This window comes from Juglans regia, chromosome 8 (assembly GCF_001411555.2).
Source record: "Juglans regia cultivar Chandler chromosome 8, Walnut 2.0, whole genome shotgun sequence".
Classification (NCBI taxonomy): Eukaryota; Viridiplantae; Streptophyta; class Magnoliopsida; order Fagales; family Juglandaceae; genus Juglans; species Juglans regia.
In genome coordinates this window covers 27,094,147-27,118,619 of record NC_049908.1, presented here as the reverse complement: position 1 = coordinate 27,118,619, position 24,473 = coordinate 27,094,147, and the positions used below count along the sequence as shown (strand labels likewise).

The 24,473-nt window shown below is 34.9% G+C and overlaps 2 protein-coding genes and 1 non-coding gene across 5 annotated transcripts; 2 read left to right on the top strand and 1 right to left on the bottom strand.

Moving 5' to 3' along the window:
• Positions 1–3,047: 3,047 nt before the first annotated feature.
• On the bottom strand, positions 3,048–5,447 carry LOC108984644 (putative receptor protein kinase ZmPK1). Its single transcript, XM_018956667.2, has one exon. It carries the CDS (start codon positions 5,445–5,447, stop codon positions 3,048–3,050), a length of 2,400 nt encoding a protein of 799 aa, XP_018812212.1.
• Positions 5,448–9,926: 4,479 nt separating this feature from the next.
• On the top strand, positions 9,927–10,064 carry LOC118349370. The gene has a single exon (XR_004802340.1). It is a non-coding gene; the product is annotated as a small nucleolar RNA Z247 (small nucleolar RNA).
• Positions 10,065–16,048: 5,984 nt separating this feature from the next.
• Positions 16,049–20,735, top strand: LOC108984647 (aspartic proteinase-like). 3 transcript variants are annotated; one of them, XM_018956672.2, is made up of 14 exons: positions 16,049–16,152; positions 16,759–17,120; positions 17,200–17,260; positions 17,383–17,477; positions 17,606–17,718; positions 17,837–18,005; positions 18,124–18,163; positions 18,461–18,525; positions 18,664–18,777; positions 18,870–18,934; positions 19,065–19,221; positions 19,315–19,434; positions 20,282–20,370; positions 20,465–20,735. In XM_018956672.2, the coding sequence occupies exons 2-14, from the start codon at positions 16,773–16,775 to the stop codon at positions 20,547–20,549; spliced, it is 1,521 nt and encodes a 506-aa protein (XP_018812217.1). In that variant the 5' UTR covers positions 16,049–16,152; positions 16,759–16,772; the 3' UTR covers positions 20,550–20,735. The 3 variants fall into 3 exon arrangements, with proteins under 3 accessions (XP_018812217.1, XP_018812216.1, XP_018812218.1); XM_018956671.2 differs by having other exon boundaries at positions 16,058–16,190; XM_018956673.2 differs by lacking the exon at positions 16,049–16,152 and adding an exon at positions 16,294–16,546.
• Positions 20,736–24,473: the final 3,738 nt, after the last annotated feature.

Below are 24,473 nucleotides of genomic sequence, written 5' to 3'. Positions count from 1 at the left end.
AGTTACTGAATACAAACCTATAAGTCTGTGTAAACATATTCAAACATGTCTTATCTGAAGTTATTTCCCCCTCTCAAAGTGCTTTATTGCCTGGTAGACTTATTAAGATGGCAATAATATTGATGGCCCAGACTTATTTTATTTTAATACTATTATTATTTTGTAGAATAATTTTATTTGAAAGTTTTTACATTACATATCATCAAGGATGTTACATAATTTAATTTGTAAGATTTAAATAACATGAGGGATGATCATGATTATATGAGATTAATTGGTATAAGTTAGCAGCCGGCCACTTAATTAATTAAATCGAACGTAATATCTTCCACAGCTTGGTTGTCATCATGACCAATGAGCATACGGCCACATTGGACTACATCATGCATTAACTAATTAAAATTGAACGTAATTAATATTTCAGAACAAAGTTTGGGGCTATCGAAACACCCGACCATATATATACCAAAATAGGTCGTTTTCGTCATTCAACAATTGACCCAAAAAAAAATTCAGCAACGTCTCAAACTGGCCTCAAATATTTTATATATACATATATATATATAGTGTGTGTGTGGTGGGGGGATCATTAATTATAATGTCGTTCAAATATTTGAATCCATGACTCAGAAGAAAAACAATACGAATATTTAAGAAGTCGGGACGGGTCAATACAAATTGAGACTTAAGGTTAAATTTAAATAAGTAATTCGTGATTATAATATAATAAACTATAAATTATTATATGAAATATTTTCATTAAAATGAGATTTTATTTAAAATATTTAAATATAGCTTTTGTGAATTTATATTTATAGCAACAATTTAAAATGATGTCTCAATATAAATTTAGTGCCCTCAATTTAACAAGATCTTAAAAAATTATTTAAAATATAAATAATTTATTATATTAAATATTAAATTTAGTATAGGGCCTTACACACGTTGAAAACTATAAAAATGATTTAAAATTTTATTTAATAAAATAGTTTTTATTAAAAAATTAGACTTTACATAAGTGGGAGTCTTAAACAATGACGTCTTACCATTGAGTCGGCCTGTTAATAACAGAAGTCTCGTTTTTCTTCAATCCTATATTATATTATGTATAGGTTGGCCCGGCCCCAACACGGCCACTTTGATCGATCATCGGCTATATCCTATATTTTTATTTATTTATTCCTGGAGCGCATACATACATACATATATATAATATATATATATATATATATATATATATGAATAATATTAGAGATAAGTTACTATAACAATACATATTTTATATTCACTATATGATTACTTCTAATTTTGATTGTTCTCAACACTCACTTGGGAAGACGTGTGATCTACATGATGATACATCATGTATACAAAATGGATGCTTCTAATATTTGTATCTATATTTATTCTCTATATATATATATATATATATATATATATATATAAATGAACTAAAAATCATGGTAGATTACGATCGAAAACAGTACTACTCAAACTAATTTCCAGAAAACGCATTTGTATAAATTTGGAACTAATGATTGATCAATATAAACTCCCGCATTGAACAATTCAAATACTTAAATGAGAAAAGAAAAAAAAATTATATAAAAAAAATCCTGTGGGTTCTTAATTAAACAATGATATACATACATACATATGTATGTATAGTCAAGCTGCACACTAAAAATAAGCTGTCATTATTGATGGCGCCTAAGAAAACCCAATAAACACTGTATGGCATAATATATATGGAGAAAATATATTTGTAATCGTGAATTGTGTAGTCGTCATGTAATTGTTTTGAAAAAATTGAATAAAATATGAGATTTATATAAAAAAAATTAATTTTTTAATAATAAACTTCACTCTTTTTCAAAATAATTACACGATATTTACACATTTTACAGTTGTATATAAAATTAGTGAAAAATAAAACTTACCAAAAACTGCAGACTATCGACAAAAACTGAAACAGAAAGGCAAGAGTATAACCTGAAGACCAGAACAGTGGAAAAATAACAAACAAGCTTGCCAAAATAAAAAGCCAAAAAGAAGCATGCAATATCGATAATTTGATCTCTCTTAAGTAGGCCTGCTACCCGCATGGTGTGGGGAGTGCCTTCCCCACCCCTGCTACCCGCATGGTGCGGGGGGGGGGGAAAAACCCCCCTTTCCCCCCCCCCCCCGCCATTATATTAAAAAAAAAAAAATTTTTAGTCTAAAAATATTTTTTTAGACCAAAATTATAATATAATTTAAATAATAAATTAAAATTTATAAATCTAAAAAATTTTAAACTCATTAGAGTTAGATTTTGGATTGATTTGGCCTCCCAGGCCAATCTTTATATAGGAGACCAAGGCAATACAATAGTCATCCTTAAGCAATGTGGGACTTAGTGCCTAGGAGGCCAAAACAATCCAATGACTTGAATATAATTTTAAGTCTTTTATAAATTATGTATATCTATATACAATATATTTATTTAATATATATAAATAATTTTTTTTTTTAATGTGGGGCGGGGGCGGGGGCGGGGTGGGGCTCCGCTGGGGTCATCCCGCCCCCGCTATGCCCTCTCTATGCGGGGCGGGGCGGAAGCCAGGCGGGGCAGCGGGGCGGCCCTGCTGCCCACCCCTACTTGGAAGTTCATATTGCACCAAAAGACATCTCATCTCTCTTGGAAGTTCATATTCATGCAATAACAAATGAAAATAAAAAAATTGCACTGAATACTTCTCGTGTACACTCACTTTGAAGGATTTATGGTCACGTTTACAGCAACAGCCCAAGGTTGCACTGAAGGTTACGAGGGCGAATACATTGATTTAATATACCTAGAAAAACATCAAGGCCGTAGTTTTTTAAATGAAAATTAATCCTTGATACAAAGAGCTGGATCAGAGTGAACTAGATCAATTACAGCATGATCTAATCTTCTACACTCTACTACAGTCTAGGAACATCTGATCTTCATCAAAACACAAAAAAAAAAAGAAAGAAAACGAAAAAAGAAAGTTACATAATATTAACTTCCCAGACTACGATTAATCAACCTTGTGCGACAGCAGCATCTCTACAACCTGCTTCATGGTGGGTCTATCATCCTTGTCTTCGGCCACGCACTGTAAAGCCACTTTAACCAGAAGTTCCATCGTAGCCATATATTTTCCAGCCATGCTGGGTTCTACGATTTCTTCAATCAATGACTCCCTTGAAGCCTCTTTTTTATTCATGATTTCCTCCCTCACTAACGTGACTAGTCTCTTATCCTCTCTCGCTCCTCTGCTTTCAGAGCTATGCATACCTGAGGGGCTCTTTCCAGTAACCATTTCCAACACAACGACTCCATAGCTATAGACATCCACTTTAGAAGTGATGGGAAGATTGTAAACCCATTCAGGAGCCATGTAACCTCTGGTTCCTCTCATCTTAGAGAAGCTTGAACGATCAACCTCACCTCTATTTCGTAGTTTAGACAGGCCAAAATCTGCTATCTTTGGTTGATAGTTTGAGTCCAGAAGTATGTTCTGAGGCTTCACATCGCAATGTAAAACCCATTCTAGGCACTCTTCGTGCAAATAAGCTAGGCCTTTCGCTGTGCCCACTGCAATTTCAAACCTTTTTTCCCAATCAAGTGTATTTGAACTAAGATTTTCCGCCAATGATCCAAGCTCCATGTACTCGTACACTAGAAGCCGGTGCTTCCCCACTGCACAGTATCCCCAGATCTCGATCAAGTTCATGTGATTAAGCCTCCCAACGGTGTTTACTTCTGCAAGGAATTCTGCTTCTCCTTGGGTGGCATCGTTGAGGCGCTTGATTGCAGCTACCCGCTGATCAGGTAGCACTCCTTTGTATACTGCCCCTCCTGCTCCTTGTCCAATCAGTTCCCTGAAACCCTGCGTCGCCCTTTTCAGCTCAGAGAAGGTGAATCTTTTGAATCTAGTTGTCAGGAGGTATGCTTGTGCAGCTGGATCAGAATTTTTACTAGTCCTTGACAAGAAAACAAACACTAGGAAAATGCAAGTAACCTCTACACCACCCATGATGGTGGCAACCCAAAGCACAAGCTTCACCGTCTTGTTTTCGTAAGTTTTTCTTGGTTGCGTAACTGGTTTGTGTAAACACCCTAACCTTTGTACTTTATCAGGCGTCTTGTTATAAACAAGACCAGCTTTGGGTAGCCTTAGATACAAATCTCCTTCGAAACCGGGTGAACGTCGTCCGTTGGCTAGAAGATACTTCGGGTAACAATTATAGACACCCACACCATTCTCATCTGTGCTGAATTTAAACTGGAAACCTTTGCAATTACACCGTCTCAGGCATTCTTTTTTGCAGCTTTGTAAGGTAACATTAGGTAGGAAGTCTGAATCAGAACCATAGAACTCGATATGAGCAAGTTGGACAAAGCTAGACTCATCACTTTGATTGCAAGAAAGATTGAATTCTGGTACGCACCCATTAGACCAGTCAGTCGGATCTTTGATCTTGAATCCCCGCAAGCAGGAGCAGCTCCGACCCGAAGCATGATTATAACTACACAGACTATTAGGTCCACAGATTCCATGAATCCTGCATGGATCAGAGAATGCTTGCCATGTTACAACCCAATCCCAAGTCTCATTCATCTTTTGCAGGCTGTATAATCGCAGGTTGCCGTCGGTATCAAGAGTCAGTCGTCTGTGCAATACCAGAGGAAAATCTGTTGCTCGGAATTCAAAATAGTCAGATGACCAGAAATAGCCTGACGCGTCTACTACCGCAGCTCTACTATTGTTGTACCTAGACCTGTCGGCTTCTGCAGGGTCAGTAAACGATGGATCAGGCCAGTAGAGACTGGATATCGTCGGATCTTGGAAAAGCAGGCGGAGGACATTATCATTGTCGAAAGAGAGTGTGTAGTAGCCAGAAGAATAGTCACCTTGGCGTGACTTTGACACGAGGCTTGAAACCCCGGTTAGTGTTTGTCGTGGAAGAAGAGTATCTGTAGGTGAATCAAAGCTTTGCCAGATGACACCATTATCAGAGTTATCTTGAAGAACGAGATTGCCTGTGTTTAGGAGCTGTAGCTGCAATTGGGAGGTTTGTGATGTGGTCAAGGCTGCTGTTTTAGTGGTCCAAATGATGGTACGAAAAGAGTTTCTGAGGATAAGCTTGCCATCTTTTGAAATTGAGATTGCCGAACCTCTTTCAACGGGATCGTCTCGGTTTGCCATCCAAACGACGGTGGGAACCGAGGATATTGTTAACCATATGGAAAAGCAGAAAGCGTTATCCCCAACGGGGAAAAACCCTGCAGAGAATTCACCACTCGCTGAAACTAACTTCTCGCTATTTGGTTTCCCGACAGATAGAGATGAGCCTTTGAGAATGTCAAGCGCTTTAGACGAAGATAGAGGAGTTTGCAGGAGAAAAAGAAGAAAGAACGTTGAGATATCCATGGGAAATGCAAGAGTTAATTTCCTCGAGATCTTTCTACTTGCTGAAATTTTCTTATACCGCACTTTGAATTCCCACGACAAGAATTTGACATGAATTCGTTTCTTTCACAAAACTTATCACCTTATCTTATCTCATCTTATCTAATTATTATAATTTTTTAAAAATTTCACACAAAATAATACAAACAATTCAAAATTTTCAAATTATTTTAAAACAAAAATAATATTAAAAAATATATTCTAACAATATTTTATTTAATTTTTAACTTTTATCTTAACTTATCTCATCTCATCTACATAAATAAACGAGGCTTTAGTCCCAGTTTGAATACTTGGTCTCATCACAACATTTAAATGCTACTCACGTACAAACACTTTTTTATTTCTCTTTTTTACTTTTTTATCTAATTATTACTTATTCTTGTAAAAAAAAAATCATTACTAATCATTACAATTTTTTCAAACTTTTATATAGAACACAAAAAGTAATTCAACATTTTTAAATCTCAAAATAAAAATTTTATTAAAAAAATTATATTCTAACAATATTTTAACTTTATTGTAACATCTAAGTCCAGTACCAAACCTAAGTCAAGTCCGAGTTCTATAATATTTTTTATTGAGGTTAATATGTATGGGAAGCTCATTCGAGACTTAACGAGTAATCTAGAATAGGTTATAGACCCAAATTCTAGTTTGGTGGTAATAGGGCCGGCTCAATAGGTTCCAAGGCCTAAGGCTAAAATTTTCTTTTTTTTAAGTAAAATTAAATATTTTAATTTTAATTTTTACATTACATTTTTATTTAAAAATAATTCCTATCTTTTTGCAAAGTAAATTTATTGATTAAGATTGTATTCGACATTTTCAACTAATAACCGACTTAATCATTATTAGAAAATTTTTGATTTAGAGAATATTTTATCAAACCTAGTTTTACAAGACATGCTTTAGACTCTTGGGACCCTTTGGAACATAATTGTTCTCAGCTATTCATATACTTTTAGTATCCAAATGAGTCATAGAAGCATTAAAAATCATCATTGTCAATAAAGTTATATAAATAATCTACACATTTGGGAAAAGTGGGCCCTTTGCCTCTACAAAAGATTATACAAAAAAATTTTATGAACACCCGAAAATTAGATTTTACTATTTATAATTTTTACATTATATATAAAACTAATAATGACAAAAAAGAAATCTATTCTTAGAAGGAGACTACCAGAAATAATTATTATGTGGGATACTTTCAAAACTATTAATTACATAATATCTATTTGATACTTTGGATATTCTCATTGAGTTAATTAATTGTTTAATTAGATATTTTTGTCTATTTAAAAATTTCTACTTGATATTTTTTTGGGGGGCCTTCTTTTACTAGGGATCTTAGGCAATTGTCTAAGTTGCCTAATGGAAGAGTCGCCCAGGGATGTAAATAGATTTTTTTGGCATAAATTACGTTTAACGAGCCAAGATTTTGGAAACCTCATTGAGATTTATTGGATACTTTTGGATAAGCCAGCGAACTATGACTTTTGATTAGTTGGGATTTTTTTATATTTTAATTAGATCCGACAGACAAATAGTTGATTGTAAGGCCCGTTAGGGTTTAGTGGATGATTTTGGACTCCATAAATGTGTTAAAACCCATTTTATAGATCAAGTACGCCCATTTTAATTAATAGTGGCCCAAGAAGTTTTGCTAAAAGCCCAGGCCCGGATACTCAACATCTTGACTTGCATGTAAGTTCTATGCACGTTTATGCTTTCTCCTTCCTCCTTCCTCCTCTAGGGTTTCTAACTAACTATATATCTATAAACATGCATAATTTGGGATGTTCATGATAGTCTTATTTTTCCCAAGCTAGAGTTGCCGCATATTTTCCACAATCCACTAGTAAACCAAACCGAGCAGCACCCCCCCCCCCCCCCTTTCACGATCTTAGCCGTAGCATTAAGCTTTTTTTCATTGAGAACACTGCCAAGTCTTGCCAGCCACTGCATCTCGAGAAGCCACCACACGTCACCAACTCCTTCACGTCGCCTCCACCTGTACAAAAAGTGTAGTCGGGCACTTCACGCCACTCCAAGTCCGCTGTAATTCCTCTCGGTAAGCCACATCGGTCTCTCTCTCAGCCTCGTCCTTTTCCGTTGTGATTATCAAACTAACATCACCGAATTCTCTCTCTACGTCCTCCCTGTCAGAACTGCACCGTCACCCATAAGGGAAGCCACCATGAACTTGATTCTGTCCGACCACCAAGTCTGTCGTTGCACAGTTCCCTCACACAGATCCTTTTTCTCTCAATGAGTATCTATATTTTTTCTTTTTCTAGATTCCTATATATTTGTGAATATTTTATTATTTTTAATAATTTCCATTTAGTTTTTAGGAGCTTGGTTTTGGGATTTTGAATTTAACCTGCAAACTCCTTCTTGTCCATTCACCATAAGTGATGATTATCAATAAAATTAGGATTCCGTTATCATATCATTTTATATCATATCGTATTGTATCATATCATATACCATATTTAACTCTCATGATAGGGTTGTACTATCCTTGATGGCTAATTCAGGCAGTATCAAAATGTGAAACTTTCTCATATTCATTCTCGAAACCTCGAGTGTGCACACAATAAAGAACACCGAAAAATCACTTTGTTTTCAAAGTGCGTGCACTCATATCAGAGATATTGGTACCGACCATATAACGGAATTAGAGCCATCGTATCAGAACCAGAAACAAAATTAGATATAGAATCAAAACAGAATCAGAAATTCATGCCAAAGGTTTGTCATATGTATATCATATCAAATAGAGTGCCTAACATATATTCATATGATTTTCACATAATAAAAAACGGATTTAGAACATCTTCATATAACATGTACAAAATTCAAAGATTTCATATTCGCTCTTTTGCACAGTTCATAAATAATATGCCAAAATTTTACTCATGTCTGCATTAGTCATGTTAGAAAATACTCTCTTTATACAACTTTCATGAGTAATGTAGATCACATAACTGAGGTTGTTTTCACATTTCTTTTTAAAACATAACATCATATTTTTTTTTCATAAAATCAATCTCAATTCATTTTCTTTTTATGCAAAGTCTAGTATAAGAACTCTGCTTACTTGGACTTTTTAACTTCTTTGACTTTTCTCACAACAATGTCAAGGGAATTTCAATTGCCACCTATAAAATAGTTGCATAACTTGCATAAATTTTCAATAGTATATAACTATTTAAGTAAACACACGTTTCCTAATTAAAACCCGAAATACTTAAATAATCTAGACTTCATTCAGCCTATAATCATAACCCAAAAAGAAAAACACCATCACTCCCCAAATCGTTACCATCCACATAATTCCTCCAAATAGTTAGATATGATTAAACCCTACAATATCTCCTCATCACTACATTGATTTTAACATAAAATGTCCTCAACCTTAAATAATTCATGCAACTTGCATGTCCCTTGTAGTTAAGCTTATGACCTGTAGTATTAATGCAACATGTAACACGTAAATGTCCATGTCAATCAAAGAGTTAACCCATGACTCATGGGCAGGATAATACTATGTTGGAGAGAGAGAGAGAGAGAGAGAGAGAGAGAGAGTCTTATGTAGAGATGGTGTGTGTAAGAGAGAGTTCAAGAGGATGTCAAAGACGAGATAGAGATTGCACCACCTGAGAAGACTTCTAGTGATATACAATTTGTAGATGATTCAAATACTGATAGAGATATAGATAAAGACAATGTAAACTAATTGATAAGTTTTGGGTATTTATATTATACTCAACTATGTACACTGTAGCATCTATATATACATAAGGATCACGTCTCCATGCATTGCAGAGGACTATTGTTTTATTCATCCAAATACCTTGCTTGTTATTTATCTTTTCATGGTATCAGAGCCATTATAGACTAACGTCAGTGATCCATGGCATCTGATAACTCACCCTCCTCCCATCCTTCCTTTTTGGCTTCTCCATCTGATTTTCCTCTCCACCTACACTCTCCTTCAAATCTCTCAAATTTTATTACTATAAAACTCAGCAAGGATAAATATTTATTATGGAAGGCTTAGATTGTGCCATATCTATGCAAACAACAACTGTTTGGTTTCGTTGATGGTAGTATTCTTCCTCCGTCGTCTTTCTTGCCCTCTGGTGTCTCCCTACCTAACCCAGCCTTTACAAGGTGGTTTCAGCAAGATCAAGTGATCCTCAGTTTGCTAGTGTCCTCATTATCTGAAGGGGTACTGACTTAAGTTGTTGGCCTCTCAACATCTCGTGAAGTCTAGTTGGCACTGTAGCGAATGTTCTCTATCCACTCTTAAGCTCGAATCACATGAATAGGTTCTAACTTTCTACTCTTAAAAAAGGCGACTCCACAATCACAGATTATTTTCAGAAGGCAAAGACCCCATCTAACATTCTTGCCACAATTGGCAAACCTTTGGAGGAATGTGAGCTTGTCTCCTACCTCTTAGCTGGACTCGACACTGTCTATGATCCCCTTATCACATCAATTACAACAAGGGTTGATCATGTGACACTTAATGATGTCTTTGGCCACTAATTAACTTATGAGGCGTGCCTTGAGTAGTAGACCTCCGCTATCGACATGGCAGTAGCCTCTGCCAGTCTAGCAACAAATAGAGGAGTTACTCACAGCAATCGTAAGAATGGCCAACGAGGTCGCTTCTCCACCAATAATTTTCGAAGCCGTGTATGTGGTGAGTATAGACATTTGGCAATATCTTGTTAGCATCGATTTGATCACTCTTTCCAGAGCTCTCAACCATTACCTACTACTTTTACGACCATTTCTCCTACCAACAATCACACGACATGGTATGCTGACTCTGGAGCCACTCACCACCTCACAAATGACTTTTAGAACCTCAATCTTCATGCTGAGTCATATCATGGTCCTGACCAGATTCAAATTGATGATGGCACAGGTTTGGATGTCGATTACATTGGTTCCTCTAAATTACCTTTATCTTATAATTCTTTCTTACTGAAAAACCTATTACATGTGCCCTCAGTTACAATGAACTTAATTTCAAAGAGTCAATTTATTGCTGACAATGGTGTTTTTATTGGATTTCATGGGAATCATTTTTGCATCAAGGACAAGGCCACGAAGAGCATCCTGCTACGCTGCAAGGCTGAGGCTGGGCTATATCCTTTCCCTTCCACCATGTCTCGACCCTCTTTACCTCAGACTCTTCTCTCCACCAGTGCTCCATTGACCACCTGGCATTCTCATCTCAGTCATCCCTCCATGAAAATAGTTCGTAGTATTGTCTCTGGTTTTTCTCTACCTATATTGTCAAATAAAATTGATGGTGTGTGCGCTACTTGCCAACAAGGCAAAAGCCATCAACTACTATTTTTCATGTCTGAGGCCATCTCCAAGGGCCCATTAGACCTTATTTTTAGTGATGTATGGGAAACATCCTTTGGCTTATCTTCAAAAAGAAATAAATATTATGTTCTTTTTGTTGATCACTTTAGTAAATATTCTTGGTTATTTCCCATCTCTCAAAAATCAGATGTTCTACATTTATTCCGTTCATTTCATCTACATGTAGAGCGTTTCTTTAACCGTAAAATAAGAATGAACCAAACAAACTGGGATGGTGAATTTTGGAGTCTCCATAAATTTTTTAATACTCTTGGGATTCATCATCTTATCACTTGTCCCCGCACTCATCAACAAAATGGCTCCATCGAAAGACGTCACCAGCACATTGTGGAGAATGGCCCTGCCCTTCTCTCTCATGCATCTATACAATATAAATCTTAGGATTTTGCCTTTCAAATGGCTTGCTACCTCATCAACAGAGTACCAACTCCTATCTTGTCCCACATTTCCCCATTTGAAAAATTGTTTCAACGGCATCCTGATTATTCTCTTTTAAATGTCTTTGGGTGTGAATGCTGACCCTATCTCCAACCCTATAATCGTCACAAAATGCACTTTTGATCTCATCGTTGTATCTTCCTTGGGTATAGCTCTCATCACCAGTATAAATGTCTCCCACAACATGTTATATTTAACGAGTCCAAGATTCCGTTCAATGATTTCAAACACAAGCCCCTCCAAGTTCAAGCTTACCTTACTCCTTTACCATCCACATTACGAGTGTTAAGTCCATCTCCTCATGTGCTGCAACCACTAGAGTTATCATTTCTATCTCTTCCAAGACCTACCAACTCAGTCTCATCCGTTCCTATTGAGTCTCCACAAACCACATCCATCTCACCAAATTCTCCATTGTCAGCTTCAGTCCAACCCGTCGCAACAGAAAATGTACCACCCCGATCTCATCCGATGCAAACTCGGCTCCAAAACAATATTGTTAAACCAAACACTATCATGATGGTTGTGTACGATACCCTCTACCCAAAGCTCTTGTGGCTACCTCAGATCTGTCTCTAGTTGAACCATCTTCATATACTCATGCTTCTAAACACCCTGAGTGGCGACAGGCCATGAATGTCGAGTTCAACGCACTGCTCAAAAATGGGTCCGGGTCGCTTATTAAACCGCACAGTAATATGAACATTGTGAGGGTGTTGTTGGGTTTACAAAGTTAAACATAAGCCGGACGGCACACTTGATCGTTACAAGACTCGTCTTGTGACCAAGGGGTACCATCAACAAGTGGGTTTAGACTTTCAAGACACATTTAGCCCAGTAGTTAAACCCACTACTATTCGACTTGTGCTAGCTCATGCTGTCAGTCATCGGTGGTGCATCAAATAGCTAAACGCCAACAATGCCTTCCTCCATGAACTCCTTAATGAGGAGGTATACATGCACTAACCTCCCGGTTTTGTAGATCCTCAATACCCTCCTCAATACCCCAATCATGTATGTCGCCTTGATAAGGCACTTCATGGTTTAAAACAGGCACTTAGGGCCTGGTATTCACACCTAAGTGACAAGCTACTATCGTTGGGTTTATCATAAAATCAAAGCGACACTTCAAAACATTTCATATTCAAAAATCAACTTTTCATATTCAAAGACCCACTTGGCAAAATATGACTGAACATCTTCATCTTATCATATCATATCAAAGCAGATACCATGTTTAACCCTGTGGTAGGGTTGTACATTCTGCGGAAAGCCAAACAGAACATAAATCATCATATTATCAAAGCGATTGCACTTCGAACAGAAAACCACTATTATATCCCGTGGCAGGTCAGATGTTACTATTACCTCCCGTGACATGGCTAGAGGTCCCTATTGTATTCCGTGACAGGGCCAGATGTCACTATTGTATCCCGTGACAGAGCCAGAGATCACTATTGTATCCCTTGACAGGGCCAGATGTCACTATAATATCCCGTGACATGGCCAGAGATCACCATTATATCCCGTGACAGAGCCACATATCAGAGCAAAACAGAATCAGAATCAAAGTTAGAACAGAATCAGAAAGTCACGCCAAAGGTTTTTCAGATGCCACAACATATCAAAACAGAGTACTAAAATTCAGATCATTTCACATTTTCTAAAACAGATTTAGAATATCTTCACGTCACATGCAAAAATTATCAATTTTCATATTTGCTCATATTTTTCTGAGTTCAATAACATAATACTATAAATAAGCTCATGTCTACACCAGTCATACCAGAAAATATTTTTTTTTTATACAGAATCTCATGAGCAATGTAGAACAAATAACTGAGATCCTTTAACATTTCTTTTCATAACACAACATGCACATTTTCAAAATTGTCCTCAATCCATTTTATTTTTATGGAAAGTCTAGCATAGGAACTCCGATTACCTGGACTTCTTAACTTTTCAGAATTTTTCTCAAAAATGCGAAACAATTATTACTCGTCACATATAAATAATCACGTAATTCTTGTAAATTTCAATTGAACACGTATTTTCGATATTTAATCCTAAACTTCTAAAATAACCTATTTTAGTTCCTCAAAACCTAAAATTCTCATAACCTCAAAATATATCATCTCTTTCTAAAATCATCAATGTCTATCTAATAACTTCGACTAAAACATAAAAATAATAAAAAATAATAATCTAACTTATTTACTATTGTAATAAAACTATAAATTTAATACTAGATTATATAACTATAACAAAATATTTTAAATTAAACAACAACTATTATTTAATGAACTAGATTATATTTAAAGTGTAGAAATAAATTTACACCATTATCGTTTACTCTTAAAAATAAATCTCTACTTAATAACATGTTGAAATTACTTAAAAGTTTTCTGTAAACATAAATAAAATCGAGTTTACCAGTATATATTAAACGTTTAAAACATATTAACACAGCATGTAACTCAAAAGGCATGCATCACAACCTACGTAAACCATCCTACTAAAAGTTTTGGACCCAGGATCTAACTAGAGCAACTGGCCAGTCTGGGTCTAAAACAATGGGTCGATTAAAGCAGTCCACGAAAACAACTGCTAAAATGGCTCTTTTAAGCCCGCAACTTTTCCTAGTCAAAAACAAATAAAAAAACTCACTTGGTCCATTAAAGATTTTACCCTAAACATCAAGCACAAAAAAATAAAAAAATAAAAATCTCTATTAAGGATTTTAGAAAGCGGGCTTGGTGCTGCCCGGGCGTTACACTTCAACAGGTAGCTGATATACAAAGATAGTCCAATTCCAAGCTATGTCTTATATTCAATTTAAGCACGAAAAACTGAACAAAAATGTGCAATATTACGTAAAATAGAAATGAAGAAAATCTGAAGTGATTAAATTATAATGAATGGGATTCTTTGCTGAACACCACAAAACAATATATCTAAATCTAACAGATAAGTCTCGCAAAACTATCAATAAAAATTGAATGTGAGCTTATAAGTTTTTTCTTGATCTGTTCAGTAGATGGTATATGACGAATCTATACTACAATATTTTAGAGTAATTCTACATACAATGGTGAAATGCATAAACGTCGTATAATTATTTTGAAAAATAGTGGGTCTAATATTTAAAAATTAATTTTTTTCACGTGGGTTCTATATTTTTTCACTTTTTTCAAAACGATTACGCTGTAGTTGCACAATTTATGGTTGCAAATATATTTTCTCAACATTTTATACAGACTTAAAAAAATATTTAACGCCTACAAAAGAACGTTTCAAACAAATATATTTATGTATATATATATATATATTACGCTTAATTAAATATTTAAACAATCCGCTCGCAGGGGCATTGACAAGCACAATCTGCATAAGCATTTGATTTCAATAGTTATGTGAAAGGAATTGTGTGAGACAATAAATTTTCCGATCTTCTAGCAACTGGGCAATCGGTGTAGTTGAATATATATATATATATATATATATATATGCATTTATGTATAATGTTACGAAGAACAGTACTACGAACTTTTGGGGTAAATTTTTCATAGGACTATCGGAGTACAAATGATTGGAGTAGTACTGGCTAATGGACTAGTTTGCTTGCACGAGTCCATATATCTATATACGTCCAAAATGCCAGGCAAACGAGCCAACACCTTTTCTGGATTTCATTACACTGTCATTGTCCGTTTCTGCTGTTTTTGCAAAAGAAACAAAAGCAAATGAAAAATGGTAGCCTGTCATCGAGGCTTCAGCCATGTTGGATGTCATTTTCTAGCTAGCACTTGAGGATACGTTACCACTAAGAAGAAAGAATTATTATGTCCTGATTTTAGAGATTTTTTCAAGAAGAGTAGAGGAGCTTAATTTCAATGCCACCCTGCTCTTCTCTTGTCCAAACCTTCACTTCTTGTGGAAACTTCTTGGTTATTGCCTCATGACCACACCAAACCCAAAAGAATAAGCAAGGTTCCTATAGCGGGTGCTTTCATTGTTTTGATACGTACGAGCTTTCTTCATATTAAATTATGAAAGGGATACAGATCATGGCAGTCAAGACGAATGACAACACATTGATTAACGTGTGTGAGTGCAGTGTTTTCGATAAAAAATATGAGACACAGTCTTGGGCTTGTGCCTAAATTACTCTCTAGCAAAACCCTGATGTCTGCATGATTACTATGTGCAAGATATTTAGAATTTTTTTTTTTTAACCCAGAAGAAAATGTTTTTTGATAACGGTTTAGTAAAAATGCAAAAGGAGTTATCATGGAAAAAGATAACAAAAAATGTCTTAATATGACTTGAATTGAGTGGTGATGCATGCATGCGTTGTAACATGTAGAGAAATTATCTTAGTTGTTATCTTTTTATGGTCATCATTCAAGTCAAGGTGAAGATTTGAGTAATCTCCTAATTGAGTTTTCTAGGCACAAAAGGAACAGGAATCAAAGAGTTAAACTGAACCTTAGTCTTCCTTAAAAAGGAATCAAATCACATGTATTAAATACAATAAGAAGTCTTGGTATTGTATTATATATGCTGCTGGGAAATTTACCAGGCGTGTTAAATGCTTGCAACTGTTGGACCAATCTGTAAGATGATTTCCCATGGTCAGTAAGGTACTTATGTTGTTCAAGACAAAGGTGTTGTGTGAGATATATTCCTCCTTTATTACATTGCTTCTCCTATATATGATAGAGCGTCTAGATACTACTCAGATCCTGGCTCATTATCTCTGATAGCTTCAGCAGCATTAGTTTGTACATGCTTCAAGCTTAGCAAGGTTTGACTTCTAGTACTCTTCAGCAGCACTTGGGAAAAGTGAGCATAGTACCTGTTGATTTCCAACTCCAAATGGTCTTTCCATGTGTTCATAATAAATCTTTTTCTTTCATTTACTTTCTTCTTCTTCTTCTCTGCTTTGCTGTGAGACTCTGGATCATATATCGAGCTTCTTGGCATGGAACTTTCTCAGCATAGTTTTCTTTTTCCTTCTCTTTTCTACTTGTAATAGAATTCTCGCTGTCTAATCTTCCAGAGCTGTTTGGCAGTCCATGGGGATTTCTGTTTGTAATTTAAGGACTCGGTCTTGATTTCTCATTTGTTTTCAAATGCATTTTCTTCTTCTTCCTGGAGCACAGATAGGTTTCTAGTATGAAACTTTGCATATTGTAGAGGTCAGATACTGTTCCCCTATTATGCCTTTCCAGTGAAAAACTATGATGTTCTCTTGTTTACTTGTTCTATATCTAGTGTTTAGTATACCAAAAAGCAACTTCAATTGGCATTTTCTGATGTTATGGTAGCACCAGAATGATGCATCATCTCTCCATTGTTTCCCATATAAAATGGCTGTACTACTTACTTCTCTTGTCGCCCCTGTTGGCAGGGATTTCACTAAACATGGGACATAAGTATCTTCCTCTGGCTTTCTGTTTATGGGCTTTGACATGTTCACTTCTTCCTACTTATTCTAATGGCCTTGTGAGGATTGGCTTGAAGAAGCGACGCCTGGATCTTGAAAGTATCAAAACCGCCAGAAGGGTGAGAGAAGAGAAATCAAGAGAGGGCTTACGAGGCATGCCTCATTATATGCGTAGTTCAGATGAAGCTATAGTAACTCTGAAGAACTATTTCGGTGCTCAATATTTCGGACAAATTGGAATTGGCACGCCCCCTCAGAATTTCACTGTCATATTTGATACCGGCAGCTCCAATCTATGGGTTCCATCATCAAAATGCTTATTTTCTGTAAGTTTTGCTCTATTGTTTCTGTCATCTTCCAGTATCAAACTATACAGAAGTATGTACTGACCATAACAATTTCCAGATTGCTTGCTATTTCCATTCTAGGTACAGGTCAAGCCGGTCCAGAACATATAAAAAGAATGGTAACTTGTTTTCGTGCTTTTGTTGTTTTTTGTTCATAACAGTGTGTAGATACAAGCTACTTGATGTTACAAAGGTGTTTCTGATATGAAATTGATGATATAACTGTTGAATTATAATCCAGGAAAATCTTGTGAAATAAAATATGGATCTGGATCAGTTGCTGGTTTCTTCAGTCAAGACAGTGTTAAAGTTGCAGATCTTATTGTCAAGAATCAAGTGAGTTATTCCTTTTTGTTTATGTCCCTCTTTGGAAGTTTTCTCGAAACTGCATTTTCTTATGGCTGCTATAATGTTTCACTTGTAATAGTCCTTCCTTTTTTTGCTCTCATCTTTCTTTAATTCAGGTTTTCATTGAGGCTACGCAAGAAGGCAGTCTCACATTTGTGTTAGCGAAGTTTGATGGGATACTTGGACTTGGGTTTCAGGAAATTTCAGTTGGGAATGCTGTGCCAGCGTGGTAAAGTTCTTTATCCTTTGATGTGAACGATTGTATTCAAATTATTTATAGCAGAATAAAAGTAACATCTTCAACTTCTCTGCAGCCTTGGTTAGACTGATTCATGATTAGAATGCAGGTACAATATGGTGCAGCAAGGTCATGTAAAGGAGGAGGTTTTCTCATTCTGGCTTAACCGGGATCCGGATGCAAAAGAGGGAGGTGAACTTGTCTTTGGTGGTGTTGATCCAAAGCACTTTAAAGGAGACCACACCTATGTTCCAGTCACTAAAAAGGGTTATTGGCAGGCAAGAAAATTTTGAAAAGAAAAAAAAAAAATGTCAGGAAAAGTAGTACTTTTCCATGGGCTTGCTTCTATGGACATGGTAAATTGATATTTTCAAAATTTCTTTTCTTTGATTCCAGTTTGAAATTGGAGATTTCCTCCTTGGGGGCCATTCCACAGGTGATTCTGTAGCACTTTGTACATGGTAGTGTTGCTATATTTAAATGAGAATTGGCAAATCTTTATCAAAATAAGTACATGAGGAAATATTATGAAGAGAAACAGCAGGAAATTCTAGTTTCCCTGTCAATATCAATATGCTTTGCTTAAAAATTCCTGGAAATTAGCCTTTTTTTTATAAGCAAGCCAGCACTTCTTGATGTTTTGAAGCTCAGTAAATCCCAACTAACTTGTTTCCTCTAATTTCTGACAAGTAAGTATATTCAGTTTTGACATTTTTATCAATATTCATCTCAGGTGTCTGCGAGGGGGGCTGTGCTGCTATCGTGGATTCAGGAACTTCCTTACTTGTTGGTCCAACTGTATGCCGTTTGATCTTTCGAAACTAACATGATTTTCAAAAGGACCTCCAGGCTTAAGATTTTTCATCCTACAAGATGTCCTTGTTTCTACTTGTTACTTCTTGGATTAAACTTTCATTTGCTGACTATAATCTGCAGCCTATTGTTACTGAAATAAACCACGCCATTGGGGCCCAAGGAATCGTGAGTGCAGAATGCAAGCAAGTTGTAACACAGTATGGAGACTCAATTTGGGATCTCCTAGTAACTGGGGTGGGTTGTTTTTATGTATTGTATTTGCAACTACTTACTCTTCTTTGTACCCAGGTTTACTTCTCGACATTCTATTTTGCCATGATTTGCAGGTATTACCCGACAAGGTATGTTCACAGCTTGGTTTATGTCTTTATGACGGGGCACAGTACGTAAGGTCAGGAGTAGTTATTTCATCGTGATTTATTTATTCTCTTCCCCTCAAGTTTGAACAGTAACATGAGGGACTTTGATCCCAGATTCTTAAACAGTTCATCTAACTGAAAGTCGAACCAAATTATATGCAGCTCTGGAATTGAGACAGTGATTGAGAAGGGAAAAAGGAATGGATCATTGCCTGCGGATGAACTCTTGTGCACTGCTTGTGAGACGGCTGTTATTTGGATCCACAACCAGCTAAGACAAAAGGGAACAAAGGAGAAAGTACTCAAATACGTGAATGATGTATCAATCATACTCTAAAACCATAAACACCATTTAGAAGCTGAAATTAGCTTTAACTTTAAGTAATGTTAAAACATTGGTTTTGATCTTTAGCTGTGCGAGAAACTGCCAAGTCCAGCAGGAGAATCAGTAATAGAATGCGATAGCATTTGGGAGAGGCCAAATATTGCATTTACCATCGCCAACAAAACTTTCAATCTCGCTCCGGAACAGGTTAGATTTTGGTGTGAAAGATGTACTTAGGATGTGCTTGTTATGTCGATTTGTTGAGTTGAGTTATTGCCTTATTCTGCAATAAAATTCAGTACACCCAGATGGTTAGGCAAAAGAATCACTAGCAGCTATACTCCTGATATCCATGTGAAAGTATAACAAGAAGCTTGACTTCGTTATTAGGTAGATGAAAAGGCAGGAAATGGTTTGTAACGCACCAATGAAAGACCTAAACCACATAGTCTATATTCCAAAAAGACTAGTCAATAATATAATTAGAACCCTATTGAAACCATATAAAGAGCAAGAATTTCTCCTTCCCAAGTAATGTGGGATCCCAAACACCACCTACCATTATCCTTATCATATGGGGTATCACAATCTATTCCCCTTAAATTCCCGACGTCCTTGTCAGGCCAGCCTGTCGTAAGTGGCACAACTCAATTCCCACATTTCTGGTTGGAACCTGGCTCTGATACCATTTATAACACCCCAATGAAAAATCCAAACCACATGGCCTATACTCCAAAATGACTAGTCAATGATACAATTGGAACTCTATTGAAACGTTATAAAGAGCAAGAACTTCTCATACCCAAGCAATGTGGAATCCTATACACCATCTACCTTTATCCTTATCATATGAGGTATCACATGGTTTATACTTCATACTTTTCACATTCAAACATCAGTAGCTAATTAGTCATTCAAAGCTCGAAGAAAAATTAGAGAAAGTATACTGATATGCCAAAGGACGCACATATTGTCTCTTGCTTTATATCTATAATTTTGGAGAAGTAAACGTTATCATTGTTCTGTAACTACTTCAACTTCCCTTAACTTTCAGTGTATTCTAAGAACTGGAGAGGGCCTTGCTACCGTCTGCATCAGTGGATTTATGGCTCTAGATATCCCTCCTCCAGGGGGTCCACTCTGGTATCTTATCTTACTAATTCTCATATGTTAACATTCATGATCATGTGCATTTGCCTTGAGCTTCATGTCTTATGCTGAAACTACATGTTTGCAGGATTCTTGGAGATGTATTCATGGGGGCTTACCACACAGTTTTTGATTTCGGTAATCTTCGACTGGGTTTTGCTGAATCTGCTTAATGACCTAACTGTCTGGTATTTGTACCCAGTAATCATACTCCCAAGCAATGTTACTGATATCATAGTTTGTGGTTAAATAATATATTTTACTTCAAAAACTTTGCGATGTTTGACAGATGAGAATTGAGGAGGTGCCTATGTATACACACTTGAAATATTGCAATACAAATTTTCCTATACAAATCATTGCCCTGACAAGTGATACCTCAATCATCATAGATGCTAATTCCTGCAAAGCTAAATTACAATTCCTTCAAAGGGAACAATGTAGCATGTGCCTCATAATTCAGGTCCAATACCTCTATTTTTCCTTGAAGATTGCCATAAACTTGATAGAATATAATACCCAGAGAGAGTTCTTTTAATTTAGGACCAATGCTCTGTTTCTTCCCCTGTTTAACTAAGAGTTGATTAAGCCTTTGTAGTTGTGAAATTGACAATAGAAGACGCTCCCACAAGTATTCTAACTCTATTCACCACCAAAAGCATGCGTTCATTCGAAGATCTTCACCAGCCCCAGCATATACAAACTTACAAACTAAAGAATTATCAAAAATCAAAGAACTGATTCAGGAAAGAGAGCAAATTAACATTAAACCCAAACCCATTACAAAAACATATGTAATTTAGATAACTATTAGTAATGCAAATGCCTCAATGATTAAAAACCCTATATTAATAGGTGCAGAAGTTTTTTGATGGGGGACATCAAAGATAGTTGAGCAATTATGGCGTAAAGCCTAATTTAGGGCATGCAATTAGATGAAAAACTTTACTTCAATTTTAAGAGAGAACATACAAGATGTGCAGAAAGTGGCAAAAATGACTTGCAAAACTAGACCTTACTTTTTTATTACACAGAGGAAAGGCGTCGGTCTTGGTATTGGTGGTATGCTTCCTCTAAGTCTAAGATTCGAATTCTCTTGAATGTAAAAAATTTTTAGGAACTATCAAACATAAGAAATTTTTTCTTAAATTACTCGAGGTGTATTTATGGAAAGAGAAATATTTTAGCAATAAAGGAATTACATAAAAGTAATCTCACAAACTGACGTGACTTAATGTGATTCGTCATATTATAAAATTACTTTTATTATAAAATATATCTAACAGATAACGTGAAATCATGTCAATTTATAGAATTATTTTTGTATAATCCGTTTTGCTATAGTGTTTCTCAAACTTGGGCTCCTCTGGCATATTACTCAATCATTTGATCACAAGTAGATGAACTTCCTCATAATTCACAAGAATATTTCGCATTAACGAGAAAGGATATAACAAGTTTTGTACTGAAATATATTTCACTTCCTACATTTCAAACTAGACTATATATATATGCAGACCTGATCAGTTTTCTTTTTTCTGATTTCTTTTCAGATTAGAGTTGATTTGGTCATTAGTTTCTAATCTAGGGCTACTGTGCAGATCGAAAATGTTTCTCAAATTAATTTTAATGTTGTTATTTTAATTCCCCACGGAAAATTGCCACAATCATCTTCTTTTATTATTATTATTATTATTATTATTATATTTAATTTGCTCTTTACAAAACATGATCATAATTACAAAAAAAATAAAAACTAACAGAACGTGTAGAGAAAATATATTTATATCTATGAATTGTACAATCGTCGCATAATCGTTTTGAAAAAAAGTGAATAAAACATGAGACCCACATGAAAAAAAAAATTAATTTTTTAATAGTGTACTCTACTTATTTTCAAAGCGATTACGTAACATTTACATACTTCATGATTGTATGTAAAATTATTCATCTAAATATTACCTTAATAGCATCATTATATCATCAAGCCTAGCTATTGTTTTTTGCCAATGAATGTGGAAGAACTAAACCAAAAAAAAGAATTAATTGTAGCGGGCCATGCAGCCCACTTCTAGCTATATCAGTATTAAACAATGAACTATGCATTTAATTTATTGTCGCACAATATTATTCTTTAAACACATGAAAAATGTGAATTTGAAGGAATAATTAATCATTATGAATACAAAATCTCTTAAAAATTAATATATGATCAATAAAAACTTGTAATAATAATAGACAAGATAATGAAGGAATAAAAACAAATAAGGTTCGATCCGTTAAATAGAAGTAGTACTACAAGTTCGATGGGGTACGCAGATTCTAGCCCTTAAAAATATTGAAAGATACTTTTAAGTACTAGACAGCTTGAATGCAATGTAAGCGTAGTGGGAAACTCTCTGCTTTTCGCAAAATTCGAGCACCTTTGAATGCTACGTACAATCAGCTTTTGCACCGAGGAATTAATATTGAAGACTTGGAAACTTTATATATATATACATATATAATAATATATGGGTGCTGCATGGAATATATACATATTCCCTATGCACGATTGCAGTATTACGTCGCATATTAGTATTCACATGGATAAAAAAAAAAAATCTTTACTGTTCATCGTTCATTATACTATCGATGAACAATAATAAGATAAGATAAGATTTAAAAAAAAAAAAAATCGGCTGATTTAGATTTACTGTTCATGATAAACAGTAATAAATAGTAACGTTATTCGCTCTTTTAAGTATAGACAGAGATATATATATATATATATAATAACCATCGATTTGAGAAAATCTTAGAACGTTCTAGCACTAGTTTCTTCATGTTGCATGGTGGATAGCGATGGTAAACTTCTTTGTGACTGAAGAAAAGCTGGCAAGCTAGCTTCCCAAGGAAGAAGAAAGTGGGCAGCTAACTTTTGTTATTTAAAAGGGGAAAAAGAGCTTTAACACCAAAGATCAGTAGCAGTACTACTGCATGCATGATCTGCATGGATATATTTGGTTCCCCATTAAAGAAAACCTTGATTATCTTGTTAATTAAAAATATAACCCCTTTCTCTTTCCCTATTGATCTTTAATCTCCAAAAGAAGTATAAATAATTAATGTTCCTTTAAAATATCTTAGGGCACTGAGGATCCAGCAGCATGCATGTGCAGTTGTTCGGGAATGGCGTAATCCTCAATAGAACACTTTTAAAAATAAAAAATCAGCGGGTCTCCATTCAATGAAAAAATAGATTTCGTAGTTCTTTCATGCATGTTTTGCCAATCTCATGAAAATGATCATAGGAAAGGATCTAGCTAGCTAGCTGGTAAATAATTAATTACTTCGTGAAATAAACGCTAGTACTCCTGAATCCAGTACCGACGTTGTTTATATGGTTTGGCAGAAAGGCGTAGCTAGCTAGAAAGTAGCCTAGCTATCTTAATATCGTACTCACAATAGAGATATATATATATATATATATATATATATATATATATCTGTCAATACTTAAAGTCGCTATACATGCATTGTTCATTATTATTGATGAATAGGCTATATATGTACTGTTTATTATTGTTGATATTACTGTTCATCAACAGTGATAAAAAGTGTAATTTTTTTTTTTTTTTCACAAGTGTTTATATTACCTTCATTACTGTAACAAACTTTTTTTTTTCTTCGCATATTTTATTACTGTTTATTATATCATACACTAAAAATCAACTTTAATTTATAAAATACTAATTTTTCATCATTAAATAAATGATAAAATTTTACTGTACATTTTTAAGAGAAAAAAACTATATAATTAATTTGAATTTTTAATATAATTTAAATTTCATAATAAATTATGAACATAAATAAATAATAATTTTATTCTTATACATTAGACTATTTTAATATTCAAAATTACACTTTATTTTTTTTTCAATTTGACAGATGTGGCAAACGTGCTTTTTTTTATCAATTAGAAAATTTTATGCCATACATGATTTTACACAAATACCACTAATTTCAAAATAACCAAGTTTGATCAAATGGTAAAAATTTAAATACTGATTTAAATTAATTTAAAATAGATAATTAACATATAAATATCATATCAT

Excerpts from the sequence above, each read along its gene's own strand:
- LOC108984644 (XM_018956667.2), bottom strand. The coding sequence starts at position 5,447 with ATGGATATCTCAACGTTCTTTCTTCTTTTTCTCCTGCAAACTCCTCTA.
- LOC108984647 (XM_018956672.2), top strand. The coding sequence starts at position 16,773 with ATGGGACATAAGTATCTTCCTCTGGCTTTCTGTTTATGGGCTTTGACA. Across the intron at positions 17,478-17,605 it reads ATCTTATTGTCAAGAATCAA|GTTTTCATTGAGGCTACGCA; the intron begins GTGAGTTATTCC and ends TCTTTAATTCAG. Across the intron at positions 19,222-19,314 it reads TACTCAAATACGTGAATGAT|CTGTGCGAGAAACTGCCAAG; the intron begins GTATCAATCATA and ends TTTGATCTTTAG.